A 14,540-nucleotide genomic window follows, 5' to 3' on the forward strand; every position below is an offset into this window, starting at 1 on the left:
ATACTGCCAAATCATATAAAGTCTCAGGCGGTTTCCAACCTAACCAAACAAAAAACAAAAATCAAACAACAACAACAAACCCTGTTAAAAACCATTTAAAAGTTAAAACTATTAAAAGCTTGGTTAGAAATAAGTGGTTTTTATGGCCTTCTTGAAGGCCATGAGAAATGTTACACTTTCTATACAATGATAAAGTCCATGAAGCTCCCCGCCCCCCCAAAAAAAGTGGTATGTATATCTCCCCGTGATTTAAGAACTTAATGCATCGTTTTTTTGTAAGAGGTGTATGTGTGTGTGTGTGTGTATATACATATATATAAAAGCCCAGAAAGCAGAAGTAACTAGGCGGGGGGAAAGGCTCTGCGGGCGGGCGCTTGCAACTCGGGAGCCTCCTAGTAGCGCTGGCTTTGCGGCGTGCCTGTGTCGCTGCTGCTGCTGCTGCTCTGCTCTCCCTTCTCCAGTGTGCGCCGGGAGCTGCGAGAGGAGGCGGCGCTGTGCATGCTGGGCTCAGATCATGGTGGGGCTTTGCAATAGGAAGCGAGGCAGGAAGGACTTGAACTAGCGTGCGGCGGCGGCCAGCTCCGCACAAGACCTGGGTGCTGCGCGTGGCGTCTGCCCCTTTGCCTGGAAGGCTGGGACTGGGGCAAGGAGGAAGCAAAGTCCTGTGGGCAGAGGCGGGACGGGGCTGTGAGAGAGGCGGCACCGCCGCCGGCGGGGGGGGGGGGGGGGGCGCGCAATTGGCACCGATCTCTGTCTCTCCCCCCAGCCCCCACGACAGATTCTCGCTTTTCGCTTCGCAGGAGGGGAGAGTCCCTTTGCGGATCTGACTGGGGGGGTGGGGAAGGAAAGGGGGGAGGAGCAGCAGCAACAGCAGCAGCAGCAGGGAAATCCCCCCTCCTTTTGCAAAGGGAGCCTCGGTTCTTGTTGTGTTTGTTTGGAGGCGGCAAAGGGGAAAGAAAGCAAAGGAGCAGATCTCGCCGCCAGCACATCCAGCAGCAGCAGCCGCCGCCGCCGCCTCCCCATTGCTGGGAGATGGTGGCATATGAAGCGCGCTGGAAGGACCATGGTTGAGAGGAACAGCAAGTTCCTGCTGATCGTGGCGGGCTCGGTGTGCTTCATGCTCATCCTGTACCAGTATGTGGGGCCGGGACTGAGCCTGGGCTCGCCCAGCGGCCGCTCGTACCAGGACGAGCTCGACCTGTTCCCCACGCCGGATCCGCACTACGTGAAGAAGTACTACTTCCCCGTGCGGGAGCTGGAGCGGCAGCTCGCCTTCGACATGAAGGGCGACGACGTGATCGTCTTCCTGCACATCCAGAAGACGGGCGGCACCACCTTCGGCCGCCACCTGGTGCAGAACGTGCGCCTCGAGGTGCCCTGCGACTGCCGGCCGGGCCAGAAGAAGTGCACCTGCTACCGGCCCAACCGCCGGGAGACCTGGCTCTTCTCGCGCTTCTCCACCGGCTGGAGCTGCGGGCTGCACGCCGACTGGACCGAGCTCACCAACTGCGTGCCCGGCGTGCTGGACAAGCGGGAGAGCGCCGCTGCCAAATCTCCCAGGTGAGGCAGACTGAGGAGGAGGAGGCGGGAAGCTCGCCGCGCAAGTGGCGCTCTCTCGACCCCTGCTCTCCTCCACCACCCCCGACGCCCAGCGCCAGTGGCGTCCACTTACCTGTCTGTGTCTCTACCTGCCCACCCCTCTCCCAGTCAGGCAGCCACTTGGCACTTCAGCCTCGCCGGGGAGGGGTCCGGGCATTGTCCCTGGTCCCGAAGGGTGGCCTTGAACACCTCCTGTTCCTCCCCCCCCACTGTGCTCAGTAGCCTCTTGGAGGGGGGTGGTTCACAAGACCACCGTGGCCTGTTGAGGAAAGGGAGGTAAAAGGCTGGCTCTGCCTGCTAGGTGAGCCCACTCAGCTCACCCCGTTTAAATGGATCTGGCCCTCAAATCCACTTTGGACAACTTTGTGGGGAGACAGGGAATACAAGGTTGAGTGTGTGTGGCATGGCCGCTTGGGCCCCACCTGGTTCGGTTGCAGGTTCGCTAATGCTGTTTTTTCAACATGCCGGTTTAGTCCTGTGAATTTGTTCGCAGGGCAGTTTCCTGCTCCTCTAGGGTTGCCAGTCAGAGATTGGTAGTAACTGCATAGCAGACAGACATTCAGCAGATGAATGCCCATGCTGAGGGGGAAAGGACAAACTCTATACCTGTGGGATCGCTGCCTGTCATTCAAATGTTATAGCTGTGTTAGGAGCCTAATAGAAAAAAGGGTGACAGCCCTATCCACTGCAGCCTGTGTACTGTCATGCTGTACCCATGAACTCTTTTATGTGCTCCACCATACCTCCCGATCTCCATGTCCCTTTATATCACAACTGTATATTGCTAGCAACATTCCCTGCTGAGTACACTCCAGAGCTTGACTTCCCATAGGCCATAACTGGACCCTGGGCTTGGTCCCATAAGCCAGTACAAATACTGGAGCTCTACTATGCATTAGGTATGACTGTTTGGTGCGGAGGTGGTTGGCTACATCTGGATACTCGATATAGATGAGGAAGGGGCTCCTGTGTATGTGTAAAATGTCATTCCCTCACCCTATTAAAGACAATCCACATACATTTAGGAATGGAGGGGAGAGGTTCTGATTCTGAGTCAGATTGTGTACTTTTCAGGCAACTTGCAGCCCCATTGTTTTTTATTTTACAAATTGAGTAGTGCTGCTCTTCCATCACAGCCTTCATACTCTGGCAGCTCCTTGTCATCTAATTCTGGGATGCCCATAACACCTGTATGCTGCATAGACTTACCTCTGGACTTTGCACCCCACCTAATTGCAAACCTGTCTCTTGCACTGCAGTCAGCATCTCTCATTCTGACTCTGAAACTCTTCTTATTCCTCTGCACTAAAGCCCTCCTATCTGAAGCACACTGCAACCTACATTGCACCTCACCATGGGATTCCTGGCCTTTGTGCTCCCCTGCTTTAGGTATCATTTCCAGTGCTAGACACCTTTACCAGGTGCACACTTCTTTGCCTTACTTTTCTGTTATGTTGAACATTGCCTTTGTCGCCTCTGGACACACTGTATCCCGCTATCTTAGTAGCAGTCATTTTCCTCTCCTTTTAATCTGCTCTTCCATCCAAATAATGTGCAGAGTATAATATTTAAGAAATGCACTGCATTCCTGTTAATCTGGCCTTGTTCCATGCTATATCCCTGCCTTTAAACCTTTCAACTTTCCTCTTAGACTGTCCTATTCATCATCCAGTTACGTCCCCCTTCCTTCTTACCCTGCTGATGTACCTTCTCAATTGGACTGTGCACCCCATCCCTACTTTTCATTGTAGATGCCACAAATCTATCTATGACCTGGTTGCATCCTCCATGTGTACTTGTGTGCTGTCTTTCCAAACTGCAGTCACCAAACATCACTGCTCTTATTGTGTTTGCTCTTGATTTCCTCTCCCTTTACCTGGATTAGTGTGGTTTTGAGAAGCAGGCAGTTAAAACTCAGCCTCTTGCAAGCAAGGGAGGTTAATAGGCATGCTTCCTTCTATATTTTTTGTGCTCTCCCTGCACTATTCACCTTCACTTTTTATGTCCCAACTTCACAGAAAAATGTTGCTCTCCTTCTTGTCATATTTCTCATTATAATCCTTGGTCTTTCCAGTAGGTTGTTAGCTCACTCCTGATTCTCAAAGCTGGTTTTGCTTCTTTAAATCATCAGAGATGTTTCTAATTCCTGGCTTTCTAATTTTAATACGTGGAGTCTCATTCAGAGAGCTTTTGTTCAGTCACTGTCGTATCTAGTGAGTGTAAATCATTGATCGTTACTACCCTTTAGAGCCTTTTGTTCCAAAGTTTTGCTCCCATAGCTCTGCAGGATTTTATGCTCACATTTGTTAATGCCATGTGCTGTGCATGTATATTGTTAATATCCTTTATAATCCTTCCAGTGAGTAGGCAGCCTAGGGAGCTGGAACAGAGGATGTTATTCTTATCACTACTGCTATACTTGTTTCTTCTGGTTTTTTGCTCCATTTCAGTTCTACTTGTTCAGCATGCCGTGCTGCATGCAGTTATTAATTATGTTTATTGATTCTGCTATTGTTGCTGTATTTTCAAGCTATCTTGGTGAGTTTCAGTATGAATTGCTCTCATGCTGTCCTATGGTGTGCCATTATGCAGACTGGCTCAAGAGTATCAAACCAAAGGAAATATCCCAAAGAGCCAAGTCTTTTCAGGTTTCTTTTTTGTAAAGACATGTGTAAACACTTGCAAACAAATGCCTTCCATGTTTACTGTACTGATATTTGGCAAAAAGTTGCAGTGTAGAAAAATATCTCACAAGTTAAATTGAATGAGTGTTTGCATTCTTGGGGCTTTTGTGCTGAGGAACAAAAATCTGAACTTTGACTCCCAGTTAGCAAATCATTAACTTTGCATAAAGACCAGAACACAGATGTATGGGTGGATCCAGCTGCATGTCTCTCTCTCTTGAATTAAAACCTGCATGCTGAATCTTGGAATTTTGGGCTAGTGAGAATAAGGGCCTTGCTGGCAGCAGTGACCACTAAAGTCTTAGTTTTGGCTAAATATTCTTTTGAGAAGCGAATTTGCCATTCACCTTTCATCTGATAATAGTAGCACTTAGCAAATGTCACTTTTAAAACTTGGTCCTATGCATATTTGCTCAAAAGTAAGCCCCACTGAGTTTAATGGGACATGCTCCCAAGTAACTGTTATAGAATTGCAGCCTTAAACTGACTGGCTAATAGCCCGGTGGAATTACTCCTGAGTAGTCCTAGTGAAATTAAGTAGTTCTTTAGAATAACTCATGTGTAGTACATTGAGTTATTTAGTCTGGATGTCAGCCACTGATTGCAAAATGTATGGGATGGAAAAGAATATCCCAGTGTGCATGCCTTGGTGTTCAACTGTGGCTTGCCCTTTGGTTTGTGTGTTCCATGATGCCCTGCTTAGTTTGGCGAAGGTCTTGATGTTTGGCCATGAAGAATCCATGGTGAGGTGCAGGTTTAGTTTGTAACCTTCCTCTATTAGTATGCAATATGACTACGAATACAACGGATATTTATATACTGCTTTTCAACAAAAGTTTCCAAAGCAGTTTACATAGATATACATAAATATGTTCTGGCCATTCATTAACTGTGTACTGGGAATGTTTTTGATAATGATAAATGAGCTGCTGGTTGACTTAGTAATATTGCCCTATCACATAGGGCTATTGTACTGCTGACCATTTCAGCATGTCCACAAAAAGATAACATTTCTCCTGTTCGTAATGAAATCTGGCTTCATAAACAAGAGCTGTTTATGTAAAACCACTGGTGGAGCGAATTTCCTTTGTTGGGATAGAAAAGGGATTCATTCTTGCATTATTTCCACTACAGTGGTGACTGTATCACTTCATTTCCCCCCTCTGAATAATGTATCTAGGATAATGGAACAGCCTATGCTTTTTATGTCTGGCACACATTACAGAGACTGCTGAGAAAAGAAAAAAAGCGTTGGGTGATCTCTTTTGTTGCACCAGCTTCTGTTGTTTAAGCATGTGCAAGATGTTGAGTTTCACAGCTCTCTTTTCCTGTTGAAATTAGGTTGGCTTCTAAAAAATGTATTTGAAAGAGAATTCGATAAATCCATTGGTTCAGATCCATTTCACTTGTAGAATCTTTGTCTCTAATCCTAAGGACATTTATTAGGAAACAAGTTCCATTCAGTGAGACTTGCTCTTTACAACACATAGCACTTACATTGATAGGATCAGGCCGTTAGTTGCTGAAATAGCTTTTTCTCAAGTGCAACCATTAGGTTTACCATTATGAAAGTATGTATCAGCCTCTTCCATTCTGTAATTTGCTACTTACTAATGTGCACTTACATGTTATTGCATCAGAGCAGTAAGTGTAGGAAAGCTGTAGTTTGCTCAGGAAGAAGAGGTCTTGGGTCTTTCATCTTCCAGTGTCTCACAGGCATTCTTGAAGGTTGTTCAGTAGTACCAATAAATGCATACAAATCATGAGCTGAAAGATTGTTAACCTTGTAAGCAGTGCCATTTTAGCACTGCTAAATGCATTCTTGCGTTACATTCCATAACCTGTGCATGTCAGATGCATTCATAACGTGATGGCTTTTGTTGTTTTCCTGCTCCAGGTTGGACTTAATGACGTCGAGACCTTTTTCACAAGGGACACTTAAATTGTCGCTTGTATAATTCCCATGACTCTGTGATGACATCACATTGACCTGCATTCTGCGTGTTCAATGTATTGTTGTGACTTTTGAAGAGGGTGGATGGAGAGCAGAAAGATGGACAATTATACAAGCTTACAGTATTTTAGGGATTACTGTTAAAAGCCCACATCTCTTGTTTGTTCTCTGATTCCAAGAATAAAATGCAGCTTGAGTTTTGGGGAGAATTGTTCGACATGCACTTGGGATATGATCTCTTTGCTTTGCTTTAGGAGCAACATAGCAAACTGATTCGCTCAGTGACTCATCATATGTAGGTAAAGGACTTTATTTCATGACATAGAAAAGAGGATTGAACATGTGCAGCCCAAAAGTAATAGTAGGTGGGTTGCTGTTTTCACTGTTGATTGTTCCAGAAGGAATGCAGCCTGTGAGAAATTAACACAATTACTTCCTTTCACTCCAGGTAAGTTATTGACCCAGCTTTCCTGAGGGCCAAACCAGACATGTCAGTTGAGATACATTATTAAGAGATGTCCAAAGGGATTGCTTTGAAGATTGGAGATGTGGTGCTGTGGGAGATGATGTTCCATCCTTTCCTCCCGTGCCTTTTTCCATGTCATTTTCCCTCCCTAGCTGCTTTTGGCTCTGTAGGAAGCTGTAGCTGGAGGAGAAAGACAGGAACATTATCTGATTTCATATTCTTGCTTAGAAGTGATTGACTAGACATGTGACTCCTTAAAACTCTGAAAGCAGTTGGTTACTGTATGAGGCTTGGTTCTGCTGAGAATGAGAGAACTGCATTGCTTCTTTCTTTCTGCCCCCCACCCTGTCCCTTTCCTCCCACTCTCCTCCTCCTCCAGTTTTACTTTTTTACATGAGCCTTCTCAAGAGGCTTTCTTAATCTGGGTTTTGTGTGCACGTTTACAGGAATCTGTCACCGAACTTTGGCCTGCTGAGCCTCTCATTTGAATTTCTCACTCTGCTTTCAGAACTGTTAGGAACACCCCTCCTGTGATCACACTCTAAAAATTAAAGGCAGGATTAAAAAAAAGAAGGCGGAGGGGGTGGGGAGAGAGCTCTGCTATCAAGTGATGTGGCTGATTGTTAAAGTGAGAGAATGATCCACAAGCACCTGGACAAAAATAGAGCTGTCTGCCTCTCTAGGCTTAAATATTGTTAAATGGATCAATGGGATGACTTCCCCAGCTTCTTTGGCAAGCTGTTTTCACCCTTTGTTTGTGTTTTTTCAGCTTTAAAAGAAACAACAGGGCCCTAGTAGCGTGATGGCTTTTGTTTGCTTGCTGTGCTGTGGACTTTCACAGCTTGGTACCATTTCTTTCTCCCTTCCTGCAAATTTGGGTTTGATGGGATAGTCATTGTATGCACACTTGGAGGCTCTGATGGCACTTTGCCAAGAGACAGACTGACTTGAGATGTTTTACACTGAACTGCCAGAACACAGACTTGAACTTTTGTGTACGTGCTTGAGGACCATCCTGTGCTTCACGGTAACAGAGCAGGGAATTGGGTGAAGGGCTCCTCAGGCAACAAATTATCCCTGGGCTTGTTTGCATGCTCTGATGCTAGGAGTCAACAGTAACTCACATAGTGCATTTGGAGGAAGTCTGTGGCCCTGATGTCACAGCCAAATGGTCAGAGTGCTCCCTGAAAATCCTGCAGAAAGTGGGGTTGGAAGAGGTTTTAGAAGTGTAGCATAGTTGGACAGTTCTGCCCTATTTGCCTTGTATACTGTACCCATATTTGCATCATAAAGGCCATGCTAGGCACTAGCATCAGGATCTTTAATATTCTTTTTGGCAAGGGTTTTTTTGTTTTTGTTTTTTTTGCAAATTAGGTCTCTTGGGTTACATTAGAATAAACCAAGAATAATAACAGTGACAGACATTCTGTGCAGCAGAACGCTGATACTAAGGACCCGCCGAGGCTGCTGCACAAGATGAAGGTAGCTTCGACTGCGTTTTGTGACGGGACAGCTGAGGAATGACTTAAACCAGCTTCTGGGTTGTGCAGTGCTACTTCAACATTTCCGATGCCTGTTGTCGTTCATCATCAGGGCTGTCCTTCTTGTTTCACAGCAGTCCCTAGTGGGTCCCTAATGTTGACGTTCTGTTGTGTAGAATATCAGCCCCTGTAGCCAGTTGTGCTATTGCTTATATAAAACTTTGACTTGGCCTTTCTGTTGCCGGACATGAAAGTCAGTTGTGTGTGTATTGTGCATAGCTGACTGCCTATGCAACCATTTTCATATTGTAGTAGCCAAAGCTGACATAGAGACCTGTGTTTGTCATTGACCATCCTTGAATCGCTGCCATGACATTTTGACTATATGGCCTCTCTTGGTAATAGTTGGTACTTACCTGGTCATTGCAACTAAGAGTTTATTCAGAGAATCTCCTTGCATTGATGATGATGATGATGATGATGATGAATGTTAATATTTATATACTGTTTTTCAACAACAACAAAATGCCCTTTCTTTGCTCTTACATAGGCTGAGTTTGAAGCACTGCTCTGCAAAATTGTACCATATGAATCCATTAAACAAGTTTTTAGTATGGTTGTTAAGGACACTCCAACCTATTTTACCCCCGACCCCAACACATAGACAATCTTCATACTCAGATCCTGGGCAACTAGAAACAACTTGAGCAACAGGATGCAGGGCAGTTTCTTTCTCCCCTTCACACCCTGGACAAAGGGATTGAGAGTTCAGAGTTGCTAACCTTTAAGTAAATTAAACATCCAGCACCCCTCAAAGCATGATTCCAAAGATTCATAATCCCTCAGGAGACAGGCAGAAATAGCTGCTATGCCAAACAGCGTTATCAGGTATGAAAAAATACTGGCTCCACTCTAAAAGGATTTTCCTTATCAAATGTCTCTCCTGAATCCACTAGCCAGGGATGTTCCAGGGCATTCCCTGTTCAAGCTAGTCCAGTTCTTTGTTCAGAACCTTTAACAGCCATCTTTGAACCATCAGTGGTCATTCCAGGAGTAGTTAGTACCTCCTGAAATAATTTCCATCCTCCATACGCCACAATGTTAAGATTTTTTGAGCAAAAAGGTGAGGGAATTTGGCCTAACACAGATCCCTGTGTAGCTCTATTTTTTTTCCTCTTTCTGGGCTGCAACATCTAATCTCTCTCTAGCTTCACTCTACTTTGACAGTGTAGGCTCAATTCAACAGATTTTGGACCGGTATTTCTCTTTGGTTTCAAGCTACCTTTTGTCTTTAAACTTTTCTGTCTTTTGTTGACTCCCTTTCGTTGACTTGTTTAAGCTATCCTCCCCACCCCCGCTACATTTGTGTTGCATGAATCTATGTGCAGGAAGAGCATTTTATTCTTGTTCTGTCTGTAAACTGTGTTCTACACATGTGCACACTTCTGTGTAGAAGCTAAAAAGCAGGCTTCCATCCTGTCCAAGTTTGCACTAATCATTTGAAGCAACAGACTGCTGATTTCCCTATTTTTAGTAACTTTAGGAGTTCTGTTTTTAGACCCTTAACCCTTAAATGCCCTGTTAACCCGCTGTTTAAGTCATCCACATGTTATTGTCTTTATTTTATGCCTTGATAATTGCCTAGAGTGTGATTTGTTTTTAAATTTGTTCTCTTGATGAAAACTGATCTCATATTCTTTATAAGCCAAATAAAACTACCTAATTATTAAAATTAGCAACTTTTATGTCCCTTCTGATCCCATTCTGATGCAGAAGTTGTAGTTAAAAGGTCCCCAAAGCATGTCAGAAAACACACTCTGAAACATAGTATAGAATGTAAGCTCATTTTAGAATTCTGTCTTTCACATTGCACAATAGCCCTTAAAGGTCCTTCCAAAAAGACAAAGCAACAGCACAGTACCTCGTAGGAATGGAATAATAGTATCCTGGGACAGTAGGCACTTTTTAGTGCCTAGCACTAAAATAGTTCACCATGTCTAAGACTGATTCAAGTGTTATAGCCCACACTTGGGTGGCACACTCCACAAAAACATTTGAAAATAGTTCACCACATGGATTTCCTTCATTGTATGGGGAGTTTCTGTACCAGTCCCAGGAACCATTAGGAATGTTCAGTGCTGGCACTATGGCAGGGCTGCTCAACTTTGACCCGCCTGCAGATGTTGGCCTACAACTCCCATAATTCCTGGCTAATTGGTCACCGTGGTTGGGAATTATGGGAATTGTAGTCCAAAATCAGCTGGAGGGCTGAAGCTGAGCAGCCCTACTCTATGGAGCTGGGGTATCTAGGTGGCAGGCTGTTTTCAAACATTATTTCCATTGTTTGGAGTGCTGCCATGCAGAAATGCCTTTTACAGTGGCCTTCACATGGGTATTCTAATGTTTAAATATGGTGAAGTGAGTAGATTGTTGAACTTAGACCAGCATGACCTGAGGTCAAGCCATCCACCCCCCATTCAGCCATGAACCTGGGATGACTCATCTCTCATCTAGCCCACCTCAGAATTGTAGGGAGGCTAAAATGTGTGAAACTTGTATACTGCCCCATCTCCTGGGAGGAAGGGTGGAGTAAAAATGTGAAAAGTGATGTCCCTAAGCCATTTAGTATTAACACCTCTTTATCTTCTGAGGAGAGGATCCTCAGGCTTCAGAAGACAATTGAATGCAGCTCCTTTCTTATCTATGCCATGATATTGTTTGCTTGACTGTTTTTAATGTACAGAGTTTTTATGATTTGATGTACCCTAGAATAGACCCACTTGCCTCCTCTCTCAGCTTTGAGATCTGCTTCGGGCTTGCCTTCCATGTGCCCACTTGATATCCTGCTACCAGTCTAAAATATGAAGATAACACTATAAAATAAAATAAAGTTCATGATGCAATAGAGCCATATTTTTTATAGACCTTCGACTTGCACAAGTCAAATGGGGCCTGGCTATAGCCAAGCTATTTGCTTGACATAATAAAATAAAATTGGTGTTTGATCTGCATTTGGCAAACCCCTTTTTTCCTTAAACAAAACATTTACAGTATTCTGTTCATTGTTGGGTGTGTCTGTTTCCTTGTTTTTAAACTTCCAAGCTATGTAAAAATGAATACAAACAATTACAACACTGTAAGGCTCTCCACACGAGCAGTGTGGAGAGCCTAAAGGGGGTTTGTGGGGAGAGCTGGACCTGCCTCCCTGGTTGGTCAGATCAGCTGCCCAGACAGTGGGGTTTGGGGGCCTTCCAGCCCCCGGAAGTCCCAGAATCACCATGTAAGTGCATGGGGCGTTCTGGGGAGCCCACCAGAATGGAGATGGCTGGAGATGGCCTATAGCCACCAGACTAGTAGCTGTTGATATTTTTATTTATTATTTAATGGATTTTTATACCGCCCCAAACCAAAGTCCCATGAATTTATCTAAGCCCCTTTTAAAGCCATCCAAGCTTGTGGCCATCACCACTTCCCGTGGCAGATAATTCCATAGGTTAATTTTACACCTCCATAATGTCTCCCCGTAGTCGCATCTTTTCCAGGCCCCTGATGCTGTAGCCTTGCCTCATGAGGAAGGTGCCCCAGGCCTCTGATCACTTTGCCCTTTTCTGCACCTTTTCCAGTTCTACAATGTCCTCCTTAATACAGAGCTACACACAGTACTCCAAATGTAGCTCCACCATAGATTTGTATAAGGGCATTATCATATTAGAATTTTTATTTTCAGCACCCCTTCTAATGATCCCTAGTCCCCAGATTCTAATGAATCCCCAGATTCTAATGGAATTTGCCTTTGTCATAGCTGCCATGCACTGAGTCGACAACTTAAATGAGCTGCCCACCATGACCCCAAGATTTCTCCTGGTCAGTCACTGACAGCTCAGACCCCATCAGTGTATATGTGAAGTTGGGTGGAGTTGTTGGTTTTTTTGCCCCAGTCTGCATCGCTTTACACTTGCTTCTTTTGAATCACATTTGCCATTTTGTTGCCCATTCCCCCAGTTTGGAAAGATCCTTTTGGATCTCCTCACAATCTGTTTTGGATTTCACTACCCTTAGTGTCATCTGCAAGCCTGAGACACTCCATTTTGGAGTGGGTATATGGTCAGTATCCTCCGCTGTGAAGATAGATGCAAAGAACTCATTCAGCTTCTTTGCAATCTGCTTATCCTTCTTAATAGTCCCTTTCAAGCCCTCATCATCTAATGGTCCAACCACCTCCCTGACAGATTGTCCATTTCTGATATATTTAAATAAATGTTTGTTATTTCTCTTGACACTTCTAGCTATATGCTCCTCAAACATCCCTTATTGTTTGCTTGCAAGGAAGTCTTCTTCTGTTGTATAGCTTCCCTGACTCTACTTGTTAGCCATGCTGGTGTCCTCCTGAACCTGGTGGTACCTTTCCTCCTTCTTGGTATACATTCCAACTGAGCTTCTATTATTGTGCTTTTGAATAAGTTCCATGCTTTCTGGAGTGATTTGACCCTCCCGGCTTTCCGTTTCAGCTTCTCTTTTACCAGTCCCCTCATTTTTTAGTCCCCTCATTTTTTGAGAAATTTCCTCTTCTGAAGTCCAACGCATCTGTGTTGGACTTCCTTGGCAGTGGTCCACTCGCATATAAGCTGAATTGGATTACACTATGGCCGCTGTCCCTCAATGTTTCTGCAACCCTGACATCTCGCCCCAGGTCCTGGGCACCACTCAGGATTAAGTCCAAGGTCGCCTTCTTTCTGGTTGGTTCCGTGACCAACTGTTTGTTCTAAGGCACAGTCATCTAGCATATCTAGAAATTTGGTTTCTGTGAATACCCGCACGTGAATTTGCCCAGTCTGTGTGAGTGTAATTGAAAGAAAATACTTTCCTTCCCATTGATTTCAGTAGTAATTGGCTTTACCCCTCTCTCTCCTGAAAGGCCTGTTTTCCAAAGAAAATTTAGGATGGGTGGTTTTTTGTTTTGTTTTTTTCCAGGCAAAGCACATGAGCTGTCTTCATTTTCCATAGTCATCATGGTGCTGACTGTGGAGTCAACTTCTTGTGGTGATATTGTGGTTGGCATGGGAGAACACCTTTCAGCTGTACTCTTCCAAAATCCTTTCTTTAAAAAAAAGAAAAGAAAAAGAACCACCACATTGTGGTAGAGGGCTGGAGAGAAAGATGCATGTCATTCAGGTTCTCTCTGCCTTGGAACTGGGACTATTTATAAACATATACTGGGCACAATCCAACCAGAGTTAAATGCTTCCTTCACATTGATTTCAATGGTAATAACTTAAGCTTGTACTTAATTCACTCATTGAAATCAATGGGACAGAGAAGTATTTAACTCCGGCTAGATAGTACCCACTTTGTTTTCCATTGTTCCTGTGGGGATTGGAATAATTGACTGGTCAGTTCAGTATTTAGTTATTGTAACTCTAAGGAAACACCTTTGCTTTATGTCTCCCCCCCCCCCTTTCATTTCTCCATCAGTGAAGAAATTGGAGCAAACAATTAAAAATACACCCTGCCCCCTAATAATCCTTTTGGTCAATGTGGCCATCCAGAGACGACTCTTCTTCACACTATATATTTTTTACAAGCGATTCGAAGTACCTCTTCTAGTCTGGAATATGTTTTTTGAAAATACTGTGTAGAAGAAAGAAGAGCATAATTTTAAAACTGAATGTACATATTAATCAATTTAGCTTTTTAAAAATTAGATTTAGAGATGTAGACAACACCAAAACTGATTTAAACATCACCGTGAACCTCTTTCTCCCTTTACTGCAATTGTTTGTGTGAAATAGATACTGTTAGAAGGTTCTGTATGTTGTTACCAATAAGTTAAGGGTGAATTAAATCAGATTCAATTTTTGTTTGTGTGAAGATCAGTTGCTGAAAGTGAATAGCATTTTTAAAGAACTGTAAAAAGGTTTCTTGACCCCTGCCCCACCCATGAAACAAATTCTATCAATTTTGGGAGTCATAGATTTAGCCCTTGAATAAAAAATTAATAGTAGGCTGTCATACTGCACTTGGGTGTCTACTTTAAAAATGTGTCGCTCTTACCTTTTGAAAAGCTGCTTCCATAGATAAGAATATTTTTTAAAAGATCTCAAATCAGTCTTCAAACACACACGCAACGGCCATGAGTATGGCAACACTGATTGGGGCTACAAGTAGGAAAGTATGCCTGCTTTTTTGGAGAGTGCTGGCAGGTAGGCAGCACCTTCCCTGTCCCTTAAAGCAGCCCCCAGCCCTTCGAACTGACTCGGATGCTGGCGGACCAAACCGGTTTGGTGCTACTGGATCCATGCACATCCCTAACTCCTGGCCTTCGCTGGAGGGATTCACTTCACACTCATGTGGTACAT

General features: G+C 44.2%; 1 protein-coding gene across 1 annotated transcript in view; it reads left to right on the forward strand.

Moving 5' to 3' along the window:
- The first annotated feature begins 468 nt into the window (after window positions 1-468).
- HS6ST1 (heparan sulfate 6-O-sulfotransferase 1) overlaps window positions 469-14,540 on the forward strand; it is a 269,369-nt gene continuing 255,297 nt past the window's right edge. The window contains exon 1 of the mRNA XM_053308616.1: window positions 469-1,560. Coding sequence (XP_053164591.1) covers window positions 1,043-1,560 — 518 coding nt within the window. The 5' untranslated portion in view covers window positions 469-1,042. The remainder of the gene's footprint in view (window positions 1,561-14,540) is intronic.

The sequence above is a fragment of the Hemicordylus capensis genome, chromosome 3, assembly GCF_027244095.1.
Source record: "Hemicordylus capensis ecotype Gifberg chromosome 3, rHemCap1.1.pri, whole genome shotgun sequence".
NCBI lineage: Eukaryota > Metazoa > Chordata > Lepidosauria > Squamata > Cordylidae > Hemicordylus > Hemicordylus capensis.